Below are 16,213 nucleotides of genomic sequence, written 5' to 3' on the forward strand. Positions count from 1 at the left end.
TCCTTCCTGCCTCCCTCCATAGGTGATCTGCTGTGAGGGGAACGCGGGCTTCTATGAGGTGGGCTGCATTTCTACACCTCTGGAAGGTAGGCCCGAGGCTCAGCTCTCTTGTCCCTGCCCTTTGGAATGGAACAGCCCCACCTTCCCACACTGATAAAACTTCCCCGGCCCGATCACCTTGTCTGAGTGAGGTTTAAAATTCTCACGTCTGGGGGAAAGTGTACTCCCCATTTGCTTTGCTAACCAAACATCCCTCCCTTTGGGCTGTGTCCCTAACAGGATGGCCTTCGTTCTGTTGCCACCACACGATCACTTATCTCTCCCTTCTGCTGCCTCAGAACCTCTGATGTCATCTCCCCATTCTGGGAAGGTTCAGAGTTATTCGCCTCTGAGTTTGGGGGTGTTTAGAGCTCCAGGGTTCTGTTGCTCTTTCCCCCAGGGCTGGAGGGGGCTGGGGGGGATGTGCACCATGAGGTCCTAACCCCTCCCCCTCCTCTGTTGCAGCTGGATATTCAGTCCTGGGCTGGAACCATCCAGGCTTTGCTGGAAGCACGGTGAGACCCTCTCTGAAATCCCTTTCTTTTCCTGAATTATGGTCTGTCTCCTCCTGGTCAGCCACTGGAGTTAGGGAAAGGGGTATATTTTCTGGAGGGGGGGCTCCCACTCACCTGTCACCTAGGTGCCAGAGCAGGAAGTCAGACCCCTCCTCTCGCAGTGGGGAGAGGCGGGCAGTCTGGTTTTTGGAGAGTGCAGCCCCTCCCACCACGCTTTTCTTTGGCACGCTCCCTGTCTGCTCTAAGAAGAGTCCATGCTCAGAGCGGGCAAGTGACCCAGGTGGCCTTTGGTGCTGACTCACCCCTGTCTTTGCCCTTCCTCCTGCAGGGGGTGCCATTTCCTCAGAATGAGGCCAATGCCATGGATGTGGTGGTCCAGTTTGCCATCCACCGCCTGGGCTTCCAGCCCCAGGACATCATCATCTATGCCTGGTCCATCGGCGGCTTCACTGGTACCAGCCTACCTCCTGCCCCCCTCCTCCCAATTTGTGCCACCCCTACCCCACCCCAAGGAGAGGTAGGGAAGTACACTGGGGGCCTGGCAGTGGGGTCGAGGCTTAAGGGAGGAGAGGATGGAAGTGGGATGTCTGTGTGGGTCTGGAAGATGGTATCCTTTTTCTATACATTCACATTTCCTTCCACTCTTATACCCATTATTTTCTTTAAAAGATTTTATGTATTTATTTGAGAGAGCGAGCGAGGGGGAGGGGCAGAGGCAGAGGGAGAGAGAGAATCCAAAGCCGACTCCCCACCGAGTGCAGAGCCTGACACGGGGCTCAATCTCACCACCCCGAGATCACGATCCAAGCCAAAACTAAGAGTCGGATGCCTAACCGACTGAGCCACCCAAGTGCCTCTCTTTTGCGCATTATTAAAAGAAGCAGACCAGGATCCTGGGCGTGGGGGGGGGCGGGGATCAGGAAGTGAATCTTTCCTCTGCACAGTCTTCGATGCACCTTGATGTTCTCTCTCCATCCTTTCCTGATAGTGCCCTGGCCAAGTGACGTGAGGGGTTAAGGGACACCTGGGGCTAACCTAGTAGGGAGGATGGTGTCAGCCTGTAGGGTCAATGGGACAAGGGTGGGGTGGTGGGCAGGAGCCCCTTGGTCCTCACCCTTCTTCCCTGTCCTGGTACCAGCCACGTGGGCAGCCATGTCCTACCCAGACATTAGTGCCGTGATCCTGGATGCCTCCTTTGATGACCTGGTGCCCTTGGCCTTGAAGGTCATGCCAGATAGCTGGAGTGAGTGCAGCTCCCAGGCCTGCCCTTCCAGGGAAGGGGTGGGCTGGAACTGGGAGCTTAATTCTAACTGGAGATGGATCCTTTTGCTGTGGGTGGGGAGTGGGTCACCCCATTGTTGAGAAGCAGGAGGACTCCCCTGTCTGGGGCCTCAGTTTTCTCTTTCTGTGAACAGTGGGGACCTTTGTTTTGGGCAAGGGCTTTGTCTTTGTCATCCCTTCACTTGTATCCCACTCCAGGGGGCCTGGTGACCAGGACTGTGAGGCAGCATCTCAATCTGAACAACGCAGAACAGCTATGCAGGTGAGGGCAGGCCAGCATCCAGCATGTAGCACCCTTCTCCACCTTCCCCCCTGTACAGGCTCTGCTGGGTATTCGAGCAGATCTCCCAGTAAGGCCACGCTTTGGGCAATGCCCATTCTTCAACATTTTCTCACCTCTGGGTGATGGGCTAGCCCTGTGTAGCAGGGGGCGAGGAGGCAGCCCGTGGGGGGTGGGTAGCCGGTTGTCACCATCTCCCTCTGAGCACTCCCTGTCCACAACGCTGTCCTCTGAAGGTACCAGGGCCCTGTGCTGCTGATTCGCAGAACCAAGGATGAGATCATCACTACCACGTGAGTGCCTGGGAACCTCTGCCCTCCCGGATCCCAGACGGAGCTAGGAAGTTACCCCTCCTGCCTCTGCCCGCCAGAAACCTGGGTATCCAGACCCTTCCTCCCCAACCTAAGCCCCTCCAGTGTCCATTCTTCCCACCCCCAGGGTTCCCGAGGATATCATGTCCAACCGAGGCAATGACCTCCTGCTGAAGCTCCTGCAGTATCGGTGAGCTGGCGGGGGTGGGGGTGGGGGGGGCGTCGTACATGTGTGTGCTGACACTGGCCAGCAGGGGGCGGAGGGGGGGAGGAGGGTTTAGGGGTGAGGAGCGAAGGGAATTGGGTCCTGACCTCCCCTCCCGGTGCTCCCTCTGTAGGTATCCCCGTGTGATGGCAGAGGAGGGTCTTCGAGTGGTGAGGCAGTGGCTGGAGGCCTCCTCACAGCTGGAGGAAGGTGCGAGGGGATGCCCCGAGGCCTGTGGGTGGGGGCGTGGCAAGGCCAGGTCACTGACGCGGCTCCCCTCTCTGCCTGCGCAGCCTCGATCTACAGCCGTTGGGAGGTGGAGGAGGACTGGTGCCTATCCGTCCTCCGCTCCTACCAGGCAGAACACGGGCCTGACTTTCCCTGGAGTGTGGGTAAGGAGGTCCTGGGGCAGGAGAGGGTGTCGGGAAGAGTCCAGGAGGGGGATGAATCCCCGGATGTATGGCCCTTGTGTGAGCGCCTCTTCCCTGCAGGGGAGGACATGGATGCAGACGGAAGGCAGCAGCTGGCCTTGTTTCTGGTGAGCTAAGGGGTGGCAGGCAGGAAGGGGGTGCTGGGATGGCCAGGGGGCACGTGTGGGACTTGGGGACAGCATCGGAAGTGGCAGCTTGTAGAGCGCGGGTGGCGGTTTCAGGGGCCGTGGAGGTGTTTGGTGGTGGCTGCTCACCGCTGTGCTCTGCACCCCACCTGTCCTGCCCTCTTTGTTCAGGCTCAGAAGCATCTGCACAACTTTGAGGCCACACACTGCACCCCGCTCCCAGCCCAGAACTTCCAGATGCCCTGGCACCTCTAGCGACCACAGTGGGACTCGTTCTGAAAGAGTGGGACAGGAGGAGACATGAGGAAGGATCCTCTTACTTGTGATTCTCTGTGTTCATGTTGCTGTTTATAGTTTGTGGAAAGCAGGGGGACTGTCCCCCTTCTCACTGCCCTCTTGCACGTTTCCCCTCCTCCATCCGGCAGTACCTAACCTTTCCCAACACACAGCCTGCATTCGATGAATGGATTATTCCTAATAATTAATAAAAAGGTATTTTTTCTACAGCCGGGCTAATTGTTTGGCTTCCCAAATGTCCAGGAGCCTGGGGCTGGTAGTGGGGACAGCTGAAGCCTCAAAGGGCTGGGTTTTGGGGAACCCCCTCCCCAGCCAGCCAATTCAACCCTTCCCATCCCTGCCGTTCCCCCAGGCCTTCAGCCCCCCAACCTGAACTGTCCTCATGCAGTGGGTCCCCATGCCTCCCTGTTCACTGGTCTGTCGAGTAGTACCACCATGTACAACCTCCCCTGCCCGCGCTTTCTAGTACCTGATTTCCCCTACTCAGGAATCTTCTACGGATTTCCAGATTCAACCTGCATGGCTTCACCATCAGTACCCCCAGTGTTCGTTGCTCAGCTCTTGCTGTTCCCATGGGGAGTGAGGAACAGCCCACTCCCCACGTCTTAACAGCAAACCCTGCACACCTCCTCACCGTGTCATCGAGTCTTTTGTTGCAATTCAAAAACAGGGCCTGCCAGGGACTGAGGCTTGGGTGCCAAGGGCTTATGTTCTCCCACAGCCACATTTCACCGTTCTGGACAGCTCTTAGAAGAAAATCCTTAGGTTGAACCTGAGGAAATGGGTTTTCTCTAACTTCTGTCCTATTTCCAATCCTTGGATTTCATGGAACAGAATCAGTCTTCGACCCATCAATATGTTCCTGGCCACCTCCTTCTTTGGGAACCTATTTTCTAGATGAAACTCCCCCAGATTTACCCCCCTTGGCCACTGTTGTGAACAAGCTTAACATGGGCAAGCAATAATGCTCTGATGTCCTAGATGGCCTGTGGCTAATTTCAGTGTCTCCTGAACCCCACGGCATGAAGCTCCTTCTGCATTCTCTGGGGCAGGAGCATACTGAGTCTTCACTGGAAGGGTGATCTCTGATATGACACCTGATATTTGGGGTTAAAATGAGAGGAGGTGGCCGCAGCTCCAGAATGTTCAACTTTTAGCAAATACTGGAGAGTTGATGCTGGCACTCTGCTCCTCTGTCCCATCCCAGGGGGCAAACGGTGGGAAGTGTGGAGCATGAAGCTGTAGGACCAGTTGCCCGGTTCTGAACTTCACACTCCCTGATCCACCAAGACAGTTAGTTAATCTGGAAAATAAGTCTGTTCAGCTAAGTTAACCTCCTTGAATGCAAATAGGGGGCACCTAGCCCCACCTCCCACACCCTGGAGACAAGGGACTCCCCCTTCCTGGCCATGGCCACTAGGGACTCTGTTGACCTACCTCTACCACCACTTCCCCCTACCCCTTTCTTCCTGCACATACTATAAAGAACAGTGGATGTCATGAGGAGCCCTTGGATATATTTAGTGGATGGGGAGGGGGAAGTTTAACATTTGAATTCTGGACCCCCCCCCCGCACCCACCCAGGGGCCTCAGTCTACATCCTTAGATCATTCCCCACCTGATAAAGTTCACATCAGCTGTTTGCTGAACAACCCCCACCTGGGGTGGGACCAGCTCCCTGTCCACTCCTCCTCATCCTATATAGCAGGGTTCCAACAGTCTCAGGAGAACATCTGAGATGCAGATCTCACATCCGCTGGGGCTCTGGACCTTGCTTTAATGGGCACCAGGTAAGGCCCGGACGGCCAGGCGTCCCCGAGGAGCTGGGCACACTGGGAGAGAGGATGGAGGCTGGGACAAAGAAGAATTAGCACCTGAGCAGGAAACCTGGGAAGGAGAAGTGGGCCCTGGGCTGGACCATCCCTCATCCTTCCCTATCTTAGAGGCTGCCGGAGTCGGCTCTGGGCTCCGCGTTTGGGCTGAGGATTTGCTCCACTTCCCCAGGAGGGGCAGGTGTCTCCTTCTCGGCTGTCACAAGTGGGTGAGGGCCAGGTACCTATCCACTCATTCATCCAGCCACTCAACAAGCCATCCCAACACCCTGAGGAACCAAGTCATTCATTTTTTTCATTCATTTATATTCGGGCTAAGGATCGCTTCTCGAGTTCCTCTCCCAGGCCGCCTGGTCTAGCCGGTCGGCTAACAGAACTTGGCTCTCGTCCAGTCCAAATCATCTACGGCCCCGCCCCTTGTCGGCCCCGTTCCCTGAAGGTGGCATTCGGCCCTCCGTTGTTTCGTCACTCGGCTGCTTACCCCCAGGCGTCCCTTGTCCCGGGGGAGGGGCACTCAGCCCAGATACAGCCCTCCGCAGGTGTCACCATGGCGACCACAGCAGCGCCCCGCCTCTTCGCCCCGGGAAAGCCTCCTTGGAGCCCGTCACCGTGGCAACGAACTCACGAGGCTCCGCCCGCGCACTGGCCGCGCCCAGTCGCTTAGACTGGGGAGTAACAAAATGAAACAGGGACAGCGTTGATGGCCCTGAGGCCACGCCCCTTCCGAAGAACACCTCTCCCAGCCCCACCCAGCCCAGTCCCGAAATAGCACGCGTGTGTCTTCCCTCCCGCTGCGCGCGCGGCTATGGGCTCTAACTCCACAGCGAGTCTTCCCAGACCTCTCAGGGTCACTCCTTCAGGGAGCCCACCCTCGGCTACCCATAACTCCCTAGTGCTTGGACTTAGTTGCGGTTATATTCGAGAGAGGGGTTCCGAGGACGCTGTGAAATTCCCTTCTAACTCCCTTTTGCCCCCTTCGCTTCAAGAGGAGCCCCCCGCTCTCTGATTCTCTGTCGTTCATTCAACAGACATTTCGGCTGGTGCCAGGCGGCCCTCCCACCAACTTCATTACTCTGACTTTTCAATAATACATTTTTCTTCATTCATCCCAACGCTCTAAGGAGCGCAGTGGCATGTATTCCTTTCGTGTTTCTTCTTTCCCGTGCGTCTTCCTTGGCGCGAGTCGCCGTCCCTTTCTTCCCATCTTCCCCAACAGCACCCGAGGCCGGATGATTCTTGGATGGTCCAGGATTATAAAGCAGGGAGCCCTCCTGCAGCGCCGCACCCCAAACCTCCAGACCGGAAACTGGAGCAGGTGATTCGCTCCTTTACGCCCAGCTCTTCCCACAGCCCACCCACACTTAAAGTGAAAACCCTGAGGGGCGCCTGGGTAGCTCGGTTGGTTAAGCGTCTGCCTTCAACTTGGGTCGTGATCTCGGGGTGCCGGGATCAAGTCCCGCATGGGGATCCTTGCTCACTGGGGAGCCTGCCGCTCCCACTGCTTTACGCTCTCTGACAAATGGATAAATAAAAACCTTAAAAAAAAAATGAAAGCCCGGAGTCCCTCAGAGACTGACCTGGAGAGGGGTATGCCGAGAGTCCGCCGGGCGTAGGAGCCAGGCAGGCAACGCACCCAGTCCCGGGCAGAGGAGGTGGGCGGGGCGCCCGGGACGCCCACGGCCGCTTATTGGTTGCCGCGTAGCCTCCTGCCTGGGAGGGTTGGTGGCGCCGCAGCGCCGCCTTCCGGGGAAGCCGCGTAGTGCTCTGGGTGTCCGTTAGGGGTGGATGTCTGGGTCCGACGCGGGCTTGGCTTTCCCAGGTTTTCTTCCCAGCCGCTCCCCGCCGAGAACTGAGCTTGGCCTGGGGGCCGCCCCCGCATCCTCCTGGGAGCCCGGAGGTGCAGTCAAGCTCGGAGAGCGAGCGCACGGCGCCGGAGCCTGTGGGCGCAGGAGATCAGAGCCACTGACCTGCAGCTGAGCTTAGGCGGGGCGGCGGAAGGGGGGCGTAAGGAAAGGTGCTGGCCACCCGGAAACCCCACGGAGGCCACTGGACTGAACAGGTCACTGGGGACCCAGGTGTCCTTGCTTTGGGATTTCTTACTGTTCCACGTTTTCCACATCTTGGAAAGTGGTACCACCAATCATCTCCTTGTGCAAGCCTATCCCTCCACCTTCCCTCTTTCCATATTCAGTCTAACTCCAAATCTGTCCAGTCTTCCTTCTAAGTGTCCGATTCCTTCATGGCGTCTCCTGCCTCTCTTCTGCTAGACCAGGCCGCCATCTTGTGGCTGGACTCAGGAATAGCTTCCTAACTGGTTTCCCGGGCTCCTCAGTCTTTAAACAAACAGAAATCTGATCTTGTTGCTCCTTTGGTCAGTGCCTTCGACTTCTCAGGCGCTCCCGGGAAGCACTTGTCTTCTCCTCCCACCACCGCTCCCCATTATTCCTTGTTGTCTCCCCGACTAGAATGCTCTGTGAGGGCGGGGATTTTGTGCAATGTTGTATCCCCAACACCTGATACCGTGAAGAAACTTGTATAGATTAAATATGAAAGGAAGTTTCCCTCTCATTCCCCTCTTGCCAGGGTTCTGTCCCCAAGGCAGGATATTAGGCCTTAGAGTGGTCATGGCTGAGGACACTCTGTCTCTCTGGCTATCCTGGCACTGATTTCCACCCCAAATGGGTGTTACCTTCCTCTTGGCCAATTTCTCTTCCGCCAATATAAGCTCCAACTGGAGGCTGGTGGGCAGTCATGCATTTTATGGCAGGGCCTGCAGGTAGCCGGAGTATGGGGCCCCTGGGCCTCCACAGCACCCCCCAAGCCCTGTACATGGTCCTTTTAATAGCGCTGGTCATGATGAGCTTGGTGTTTGGTAAGTGGCTCTAAGGGGTCAGAAGGGTCTCCTGGTCTGGAGAAACCCACAGACACCAGGTGTCTGGGTACATCTGCCCAGGATGCTCAGGTAAACCCGGGCAGGAGGAGACATGGGATGGATGGGATAATGCCTAGGGACTGGGTGGGAAAGGACTGATGTTCACTCTGAGGGAGATTTCTGGTTATCACCCCAGGGCCGTCTCAACAGCAGTGACCTGAATGAAGATACTGAAGGGACCCCATTCAAATCTGGGGCAGTGCAGAATAGGGAGGGTTCCGGGAACGTGCTAAATGACAGAACCAAGATCTACAGAGTAGAACAAGCCTCAATCCAGCCTGATAATCTCCTCACTTGAGTGCAAAACACCACCTGTGTAGAAGCAGGATTCAAAGTGTTTGTTCGGTATCTGCCTCACACTAAGTGCTCCACTGGGTCTGGGGACTCATTAACATGTGGTCTGGGCCTAGGACCAGAGGAAGAGGGAAGTGTATATACTCGTAGTTGGGGAGGGCTTTGTTGACAGAGTTTAATATGAGTCTTTCCAGTGAAAAGACCACCAAAGAATGTGGTGGTGGGCTTCCTGAGGTCTGTCTACAAAGGGCAGACGCTTCCTATCCTGTCATGATGCAGTCTTGTTTTTACTTCTTGAACATTACAGATTAAGAAAGCATATTCAAAAGCGAGTCCATAGGTGTGAGGGACTGTAAAACCAAGTCCCAGAGGAAGAACTGTCCTCACTGAACTGCCCAAAGCTGGAATGAGCTGCCCCTGCCTAACCTTTGAACTTAGAAGCTTGCAGAGTGCTGGGCACACGTTAGCACCTCAAATTCATGTTGAATGAGTGAATGAATTCCTTAATGAGTTCCTTATTTCAGGAGGTGTAAGAGCAGAGAATGGAGATTTTAACAAGACCTCTGGTAGAGGATTAAGCCCGATGGTTTTCAAGAATTGGTGATCTTATGGTTTTCTGAGATGGGGAGGTGGGGAGGGGGTTGACCAGCCGGGAAATTAGGTGGGTTTGGAGTCAGTGTTTGTCTGTGTTCTAGGTAATTTTGATCCTGAACCCCCTCATCCAGTTCAGCTCCCCAAATACCTGCGCTGCTATCGATGCCTCTTGGAGACCAAGGAGTTGGGATGCCTTCTGGGATCAGACATCTGCCTCGCCCCACCTGGCAGCAGCTGCATGACTCTCCTCATAAAGAACAGTAAGCTGCTTATCTTTGGCTCAGCCCGTCCCCGAAATGTAGGTCTCAGCTGTACCCCACGTCGGGTTCCTGCTCCCATCCTGGTCTCTTTCCTTACCTTCAGAGCCATTCTCTGTCTCCGCTTCCACGCCTCTGTTCCCTCAGCCTGCAGCTGACCAGCTCCCGCCTTCCTTACAGCACCCAGCCTTGTGGGGGACCCTTGTGAGCACCAGCCCTCCCCCCAGCCTGTCCTCAGGCTCCCTTCTCCCTGCCTGTCAGCCACAGTTCCTGCAGACATCTCTGCCCCATCCACTGCTTCTTCCCAGTCTCCTTCCCTGGGTCTTGCCTTATTCTCCTTGACCCCTAAGGGTTCATGTTCACCAAAGTTTGGACCTTAGCTGTCTTCCCGCTTTACTCTTCCCAGAGGATTTGCTCTGCTTCCTCCTGAATTTGAATGTTAGGCCAAACTGTCATGTCAAATGGCCCTCTGGAGAGCAACACCTCATTTTCAATTTGCTGAAAATTGACTACATTTCCCTGTTCCTCACGCCTGCTCTTCCACACAATCCCTCACACTTTTCTTTCTTTCTCTCTCTCCCTCCCTCCCTTCCTTCCTCTTTCTTCTTTTTCTTTCAGCTGGGTGCCCCTCCCTTATCCTTTTTAAAATGCAAAACATGGGGCGCCTGGGTGGCTCAGTCGGTTGGGCAGCTGCCTTCCACTCAGGTCATGATCCCAGGGTCCTGGGATCGGGCCCCACATCGGGCTCCCTGCTCAGCAGGAGGCCTGCCTCTCCCTCTACCTCTTTCTGCAGCTCTGCCTACTTGTGCTCTCTCTCTATCTCTGTTAAATAAATAAAAATCTTAAAAAAAATAATAAAACGCAAAACATGTATTGTGTGCCAGCACTATTCTTAGCACTTACAACTCTCTGAGATAGGTATTGTTATTACTACCCCCTCCCCATTTTACAGATGAGGAAAAAGAGGCACAGAAAGGTCAATACCTTGCCCAAGTCTCCTAGAAGCTGAGTCACAGTTTGTGTGTTCTTAAACAACTACAATACTCCTAAAACACTACAGAGATGGTGCTCTTAAACAACCACTACATGAAATTACCTTCAAATTCAAATTCAAGTCTTTTTATTACACTTCTTAAACATAGATACGGTCCAATATCAGAGTACTCAAGCATATCAAAGAGAAGCCTCTCTCAACTTCTCCTTATATGGTCCTGGCCCAAGTGCTGGTTCCCCTTCCCCAGCAAGACCAAACTCAGCCCCCTCCAACCATCACTATATTTTGAGTGGCTCTTTTCCCATTAACCTTCCACAGAATTCATAGCTGGTGACTCCCTGGCATTCCCTGCTCCTGCCCAGTTCCAGAAATCTTTGCCTTTTGAGGGACCAGGGAAGGGTGTGGGGGCAGTGATGCTAAGTCCATATGGATTGAGGGGATGGAGGGGCTTCGGGCTGTGCCTCGGACCTGGGATCTCTGTATCACTGGTTGCTGCCATCCTTCCCCAGACAGTGGTTCTGACATCATGGTGAGTGACTGCCGCCGCAAGGAACAGATGAGTGATTGTTCATATACCCGCTCTTCTCCAGTGTTTGGCTTCTGGATATTTTCTCGATGCTGCTTCCGGGAGTTCTGCAATAACCCCCAGAACAGAGTCTTCTATATTCCTTAGAATTTCTGCAGAGACTTTTAAGAATAAAATCCTGCCAGTCGCCTTTCATCTTCTTGATTTCCAGCTGGCTGGCACAGCCAGAACAACTTCCAGTTCTTTCTACCAGCCCTCCCAGCCTCCAAGTTACTGGACCCCAGCCCCAGCTGCCTCTTATTTGACACCCTCAACACCCCTTTTTCCCACTCTATCCCTCCCCCAGGCTCCCTCTCCAGAAGTCTCTGAATTTTGCCTTCAGGTCCTCACAGTGTGACAGCTTTTCTCCTCTCTTCTCCCACCTCTTGGCTGCTCCTTAGCCCAGCTTTGCCCCTTCTCCCACCATGGGCCTCCCAAGTCCCCAGCTGTTACTCCCAAATAAATTGGTGTGCAAACTACATGGCTTGTCTGTGTCTTCTGGTAGTGGTGGAGGCTGAGCTCCTGCCTGACTGCCCTGCTGTGGGGGCAGGTGAGGGGCTCCCAGCTCTGCTGAGCTCTGCTTCTGCCCCAAATCCATGTCTTGAATTCAGCTCTAGACACAAAAAAATGAAGAGGAACCAAAGCACTCCTGCAGGGAAGGCTGGAAGGGCAAGGGGCATCCTTGGCAGTGGGGTCAAATCCAGGGCTGTGTGAGAACTGCAGGAGAGGTCCACAGCAGGGAGAGGTGCTGGTGGGAGCGGAGCTGTGAGAGGCCCAGGCCCAGGCCCAGGCCCAGGCTGAGGGGTGGGATGCTCTGTGGAAGAGCCGCTAGGTCTCGTGGAGCCCTGGCCTGACCCCAGGCTCAGCTTCCCTTCTCAAGGATGGTGTGGGGTTACTGCAGAATTTTGGGCCTTGCATTCCTCAGCCTCTGAGACCGTCCTCCACTTTGACTTGCTAGAGTTGTATAAACCTAGACTTTTACACTGAAGTCAGAGGTGATGGAGAAAAGTGGGCCCAGACAGAGGGGGGGCACACTGAAGGTTTGGACCTATTTTTGTACCTCCAACTGCTCCCTGACCTACAAATTAATATCGGTGCTTCCTGCCAGAGCACAGGCCATTAAAGGGGCCATGGAGCTCAGTTAACATATGTGCAAAATGTGTAAGTGAAACTACACATTGTAGTTCACATGTAGCTGCATGATGCCATTTGTTATCAAGCACAGACAAAATTCCTCTAAGCAGCTACAACTCAGGACAGTGGCTACTGCTGAGTTGGGAGACGTGCCTGGGAGGGTGCACAAAGGCAGCTTTGGGTGCTGATAAAGGCCTTTATACGGACTTGAGGACTCGTGACACAGGTGTGTGGTTTACAAAAACTCAAGTTATGGTGTATGCAAGCTTCTGTACGTTTTGCTAAAGAGGTTTAAAAATAGGCCAAAAGGGCACCTGGTTGGCTCAGTTGGTACAACGTATTGCTCTTGATCTTGGGGGCATGAGTTCGAGCCCCATGTTGGGGATAGAGATTACTTTAAAAGTAGTAAGAGAGGCACTTGGTGGCTCAGTTGGTTAAGCGTCTGCCTTCGGCTCAGGTCATGATCCCGGGGTCCTGGGATCAAGCCCCACACCAGGCTCCCTGCTCAGCTGGGGGTCTGCTTCTCCCTCTCCCCCCTCCTCCCTCAAATAAAATCTTTTAAAATTTTTAAAAAATAGTAGTAATAATAAGTACATGCATACACAAACACCACAATCTGTATCTCTGTCCCTAAGGCGTGTGTCTATTTTGAAGGCTCTAATTTTCACCTGTGCACACACACACATGCACTCTTTCGATCCCATGAAGTACTATTCCTCCTTGACAGGTGACCAAAGTAAGGTAGAGACCAACTTATCCAAGTGGCAGAGGAGCTCGGATTGGGTCCCCCAACCACAAAGTTGCACTACTTTTCAGAATAAGGTTTCACAATCCCCGCACTGGTTTACAAGACTCAGAAGGGCAGGCACCTAGCTGTACTCACTAACACCAAGCCCAGAGCAGTGTGTTTATTGCATGTATGGAAAGTTATGCATATTCATTATTGCTTTCTGTATGCTTGTAGTTTTTCAAATGAAGTATCAAAATAAAGATCGAACCACTGCAGCTCCAACCATTATCTCTGAACATCCCCCATGCCCCAACCTAGCTCCCTACTGAGGGGTCCTGGGTGCCAGGATCCTAAAAAGAACTAACAACAGGCAAGAACCCAGATCCCTCAGCACCAGGTAACTCTGAGATACAGACCGGGGCCCTTTGGTTTGCTCCCGAGTTTTCCTGGTTCAAAGGAGAGTTTTCCACCTCTGTTAGATGGAAAACCCTGATGTAACCTGGGTTTTAACTTTCTAGGGCAAGTTTTTTTTTTTTTTTAGTTCAAGATTTTATTTTTAAGTAATCTCTACACCCAACGTGGGGCTCGAACTTACAACCGCAAGCTCAAGAGTCACATGCTCTACTGACTGAACCAGCCAGGCACCCCTGTGGGGTAAGTCAAAAGCTAAGAGAAGTCATAATCCTCACAGCTGAACAGATCTCTAGCCAAGCAGAAGATGGGATGGATAAAGGCTCTTAAGGGACAAGCCATGAGGAAGCCACAAAGGCCAAGTGGAATGGGCCAGGCTCTAGATGGTTTGATCCCCATGCCCAATCCACCTTCTTTCCCTGGTCTATACTTGCCCACACCTGAGCCTGACCCCATAAACAGTGTGACACAGACTTAGCCCAGTCCATTTATTGTGGAGGTTGTGGAGAGCAAGCAGGAGATGTGCAGAGCAGGCCAGACCCTCGCCTCTCCTCTCCCCTCCCCTGGCATCTACTGAAGTGGGTGTCAGGACTCAGTGATACGAAGTGAGGCTGGGGAGGCCAGGGACTGCAATGGGAGAAGAGAGAAGCAGGCGACCAGGGCAGGGGTGGGGGTGGAGGGAGTGAAGCAGGGACAGCACAGTGCTAGTCAGAAAATGTGCACACAAGTCTCCCCTTCATTCTTCTTGCTGCAAGTTCAGTCTGGGTCTTAAGATGGGCACAGGATGTGATCTACAACTAGATCTGAACGGAGGCAGCAGTGACCAGATTGACAGGGGACTGGAAAGATGAGGGGAATGACAGACTCCGATGACAGGAAAGGGCACGAGGAAGCCACTGTGCCTTCCCCAGGCCGGCATAGGCAGACTCTAAACTCATTTTCTACGAGGTCCAGCACCACCAGTTTCTGGGAAAGAAAAGACACCAAAGCCACAGTCATGCTGGAAGTACAGTGGAAGGGAGGCCAGAGAAATCAGAGCAGAGAATGTGGGTGTTTTAGGAGGGCAGCGCAGGGGCCTGTGGTGTTAGGGGAGAGATGATGGAATGCAGTGAAATCCAGGAAGGCTAAGGCATCAGGGCCCAACCCAGGGAAGAACCAGAAGTCCCGAACTATTGAGGAACAAATATATGCGACGCAGGTCAGCAATGGACAAGTTCAGGTTCAGGGGCAGGATGGCCGGGGCATCCAACCCTTTGGGCTCTTTCCCAGCATGGAAGCTGCGGATGGGCAGTGAGAGGTTCAGAGCCTGGTAGAACCACTGGATCTGGGACTCGGACAGGGGCAAGGCCCAGGCCCCAGCTGGGGGATCAGGTGGGGAGCTGTGGAGCTGGGGACTGGACCAGGAGTTGCAGTAATCGTACTGGCAGCACTGGGCCTGGTACCAGTACTCCGAGAAGTAGGTATTGCGTTTTTCTTGGCAGCGATAAGAATTATACTGTCCACAGCCTCGGATGAAGAAACGAATCTTGGTATCTGGAGAAGAGGGAACAGCTAATAACCCCCGCTGCCTCCCATAGTCCCCAACCCTCTTATCCTTACCCTACACTCTCCCCATCCCTCACCCAGACCTGACTTCCATCCTAGACTCCTTCAGAAAGGGCCAGAAAAACTGGCTCAGTGGATCCCCCAGAACCCTCGACTCCTCCTTCCAGGATCCTGCTGTCTTCCTCTTGCACCCCAGGCCCTAAGCAGCCCTCGTCTGAGAGGAAAGGAGACCAAGCCATGGGCTATCCCACCAGCAGCCCCTTCCTGGGGCTTGACTCACCATAATAGATGGTGATCACCATACATGGCGATGGGGTGCTGATGGTGCACTTCTCTGAGCCTGAAATGCACCCCGTAGAAGGGTCTTCCAAGAGGCAGAGGTGGCAGGTCCGGACTTCAGGAACGGGAGCTGGGTAAGCAGAAGACAGGAGGGATGGGAGTGTTGGCTCATTCCAAGTTCTCTGCCTTGCGGGGAGCCCGTGAACCAGGGCTACAGCCCCACACCCTTCCAGGACTCAGTCACTTCTCGCTCCTTGCCCCTGGGCCCCACTTACCTTTTCCCACTGCGAAGCCCACCATGACCAGCACACCTACAAGCATATTGGCCTTCATGATGGAATTCTGGGGAGAAGGGCAGTCCCTGGGGGGTATCCCGAAACCCCACTTTCCTGTGACCATGCTCCTTGATCCTGAGCTGCAGGGCGGTTTTGACAGTTTGAGCAGGAGCTGTAGACGCAGAGCTATATTTCTTGGCTGGGGGAGGAAGTTATTAACTTGGCTGGAGGACAGCGTGTCCTCACCCACAAGGTCGGGTTCCTGTACGTGGGAGCAATGGCCCAGACAACACCTGGGCCTTTATCCAGCTGCCTTTGTCCCTCGTGCCCTGAAAAGATCTATTCCCCCACCTCAAGGGTCCATGGATCAGCTTCTGTCTCTGGTACCAAATGCTGTCCTCTCCACACAATAGAACTGTCCCTATTGTGCTGGGTAAAAAATTTGGCCAGGGACCCTGGGGCCCCAGCCTTCTGAGATGAGCATGTCTTAGCTCCCCCAGCAGGGGGCGCACAGACACCACCCGGCAGCAATTCTGAACCTTGTCCCTCTCTCCACCCCTTAACAGTTCCGTTTATTTTAGGACCACTTGCCCTGTAAAATCAAAACTGGAAGATGTTGTTGTTGATTATACTCCTTACGGTATAAATATACAGCCTTAGGTGGCCAAAAAAGAACAAATATGTCTCTAGACTTTGAAATCTGATTTTCCCTGGGTCTTTTCCTTGTGGCCTTGCACATACTAGAAATTCTGCTCTACTGCTAAAAACCTCACCTGAATCCACTGGGCACCACTGTGCTGGTTTTCAACTTGAGGAGGGTGGGCTGGGCCATGAGGGCCCCTGGAATCAAGCAGACCAGCACCCTCCCGTCCCCCAACCCCAAGCAC

The 16,213-nt window shown here is 54.0% G+C and overlaps 3 protein-coding genes across 5 annotated transcripts in view; 2 read left to right on the plus strand and 1 right to left on the minus strand.

Moving 5' to 3' along the window:
• Positions 1–3,693, plus strand: part of ABHD16A (abhydrolase domain containing 16A, phospholipase) — a 13,808-nt gene extending 10,115 nt beyond the window's left edge. Inside the window, exons 10-20 of the mRNA XM_028120610.2 lie at positions 23–86; positions 505–554; positions 883–1,006; positions 1,693–1,797; positions 2,034–2,097; positions 2,352–2,408; positions 2,554–2,616; positions 2,765–2,841; positions 2,925–3,023; positions 3,123–3,169; positions 3,359–3,693. Coding sequence (XP_027976411.1) covers positions 23–86; positions 505–554; positions 883–1,006; positions 1,693–1,797; positions 2,034–2,097; positions 2,352–2,408; positions 2,554–2,616; positions 2,765–2,841; positions 2,925–3,023; positions 3,123–3,169; positions 3,359–3,442 — 834 coding nt within the window. The 3' untranslated portion in view covers positions 3,443–3,693. The remainder of the gene's footprint in view (positions 1–22; positions 87–504; positions 555–882; positions 1,007–1,692; positions 1,798–2,033; positions 2,098–2,351; positions 2,409–2,553; positions 2,617–2,764; positions 2,842–2,924; positions 3,024–3,122; positions 3,170–3,358) is intronic.
• Positions 3,694–8,067: 4,374 nt separating this feature from the next.
• Positions 8,068–11,060, plus strand: LY6G5C (lymphocyte antigen 6 family member G5C). 3 transcript variants are annotated; one of them, XM_088024075.1, is made up of 3 exons: positions 8,068–8,188; positions 9,238–9,403; positions 10,901–11,060. In XM_088024075.1, the coding sequence occupies exons 1-3, from the start codon at positions 8,068–8,070 to the stop codon at positions 11,058–11,060; spliced, it is 447 nt and encodes a 148-aa protein (XP_087880201.1). The 3 variants fall into 3 exon arrangements, with proteins under 3 accessions (XP_087880201.1, XP_027976448.1, XP_087880202.1); XM_028120647.2 differs by having other exon boundaries at positions 9,238–9,396; positions 10,897–11,060; XM_088024076.1 differs by having other exon boundaries at positions 8,104–8,188; positions 9,268–9,403.
• LY6G5B (lymphocyte antigen 6 family member G5B) lies at positions 10,486–16,137 on the minus strand. The gene is made up of 3 exons (XM_028120620.2): positions 15,327–16,137; positions 15,053–15,181; positions 10,486–14,760 (listed from the first exon to the last, which is right to left on the minus strand). The coding sequence occupies exons 1-3, from the start codon at positions 15,448–15,450 to the stop codon at positions 14,360–14,362; spliced, it is 654 nt and encodes a 217-aa protein (XP_027976421.1). The 5' UTR covers positions 15,451–16,137; the 3' UTR covers positions 10,486–14,359.
• Positions 16,138–16,213: the final 76 nt, after the last annotated feature.

This window comes from Eumetopias jubatus, unplaced genomic scaffold (genome assembly GCF_037043125.1).
Source record: "Eumetopias jubatus isolate StellerSeaLion01/CBP00866 unplaced genomic scaffold, mEumJub1_p1.0 scaffold_6, whole genome shotgun sequence".
In the NCBI taxonomy this organism is placed as follows: domain Eukaryota; kingdom Metazoa; phylum Chordata; class Mammalia; order Carnivora; family Otariidae; genus Eumetopias; species Eumetopias jubatus.

What these genes read in the sequence shown, in the direction of transcription:
- LY6G5C (XM_088024075.1), top strand. Translation starts at nt 8,068, where the DNA reads ATGCATTTTATGGCAGGGCCTGCAGGTAGCCGGAGTATGGGGCCCCTG. An exon ending in CATGATGAGCTTGGTGTTTG is followed by an intron (nt 8,189 to 9,237) that starts GTAAGTGGCTCT and finishes TCTGTGTTCTAG; the next exon opens with GTAATTTTGATCCTGAACCC. An exon ending in CTCATAAAGAACAGTAAGCT is followed by an intron (nt 9,404 to 10,900) that starts GCTTATCTTTGG and finishes TTCCCCAGACAG; the next exon opens with TGGTTCTGACATCATGGTGA.
- LY6G5B (XM_028120620.2), bottom strand. Translation starts at nt 15,450, where the DNA reads ATGGTCACAGGAAAGTGGGGTTTCGGGATACCCCCCAGGGACTGCCCT. An exon ending in GGGCTTCGCAGTGGGAAAAG is followed by an intron (nt 15,182 to 15,326) that starts GTAAGTGGGGCC and finishes CTGCTTACCCAG; the next exon opens with CTCCCGTTCCTGAAGTCCGG. An exon ending in GGTGATCACCATCTATTATG is followed by an intron (nt 14,761 to 15,052) that starts GTGAGTCAAGCC and finishes CCTCTTCTCCAG; the next exon opens with ATACCAAGATTCGTTTCTTC.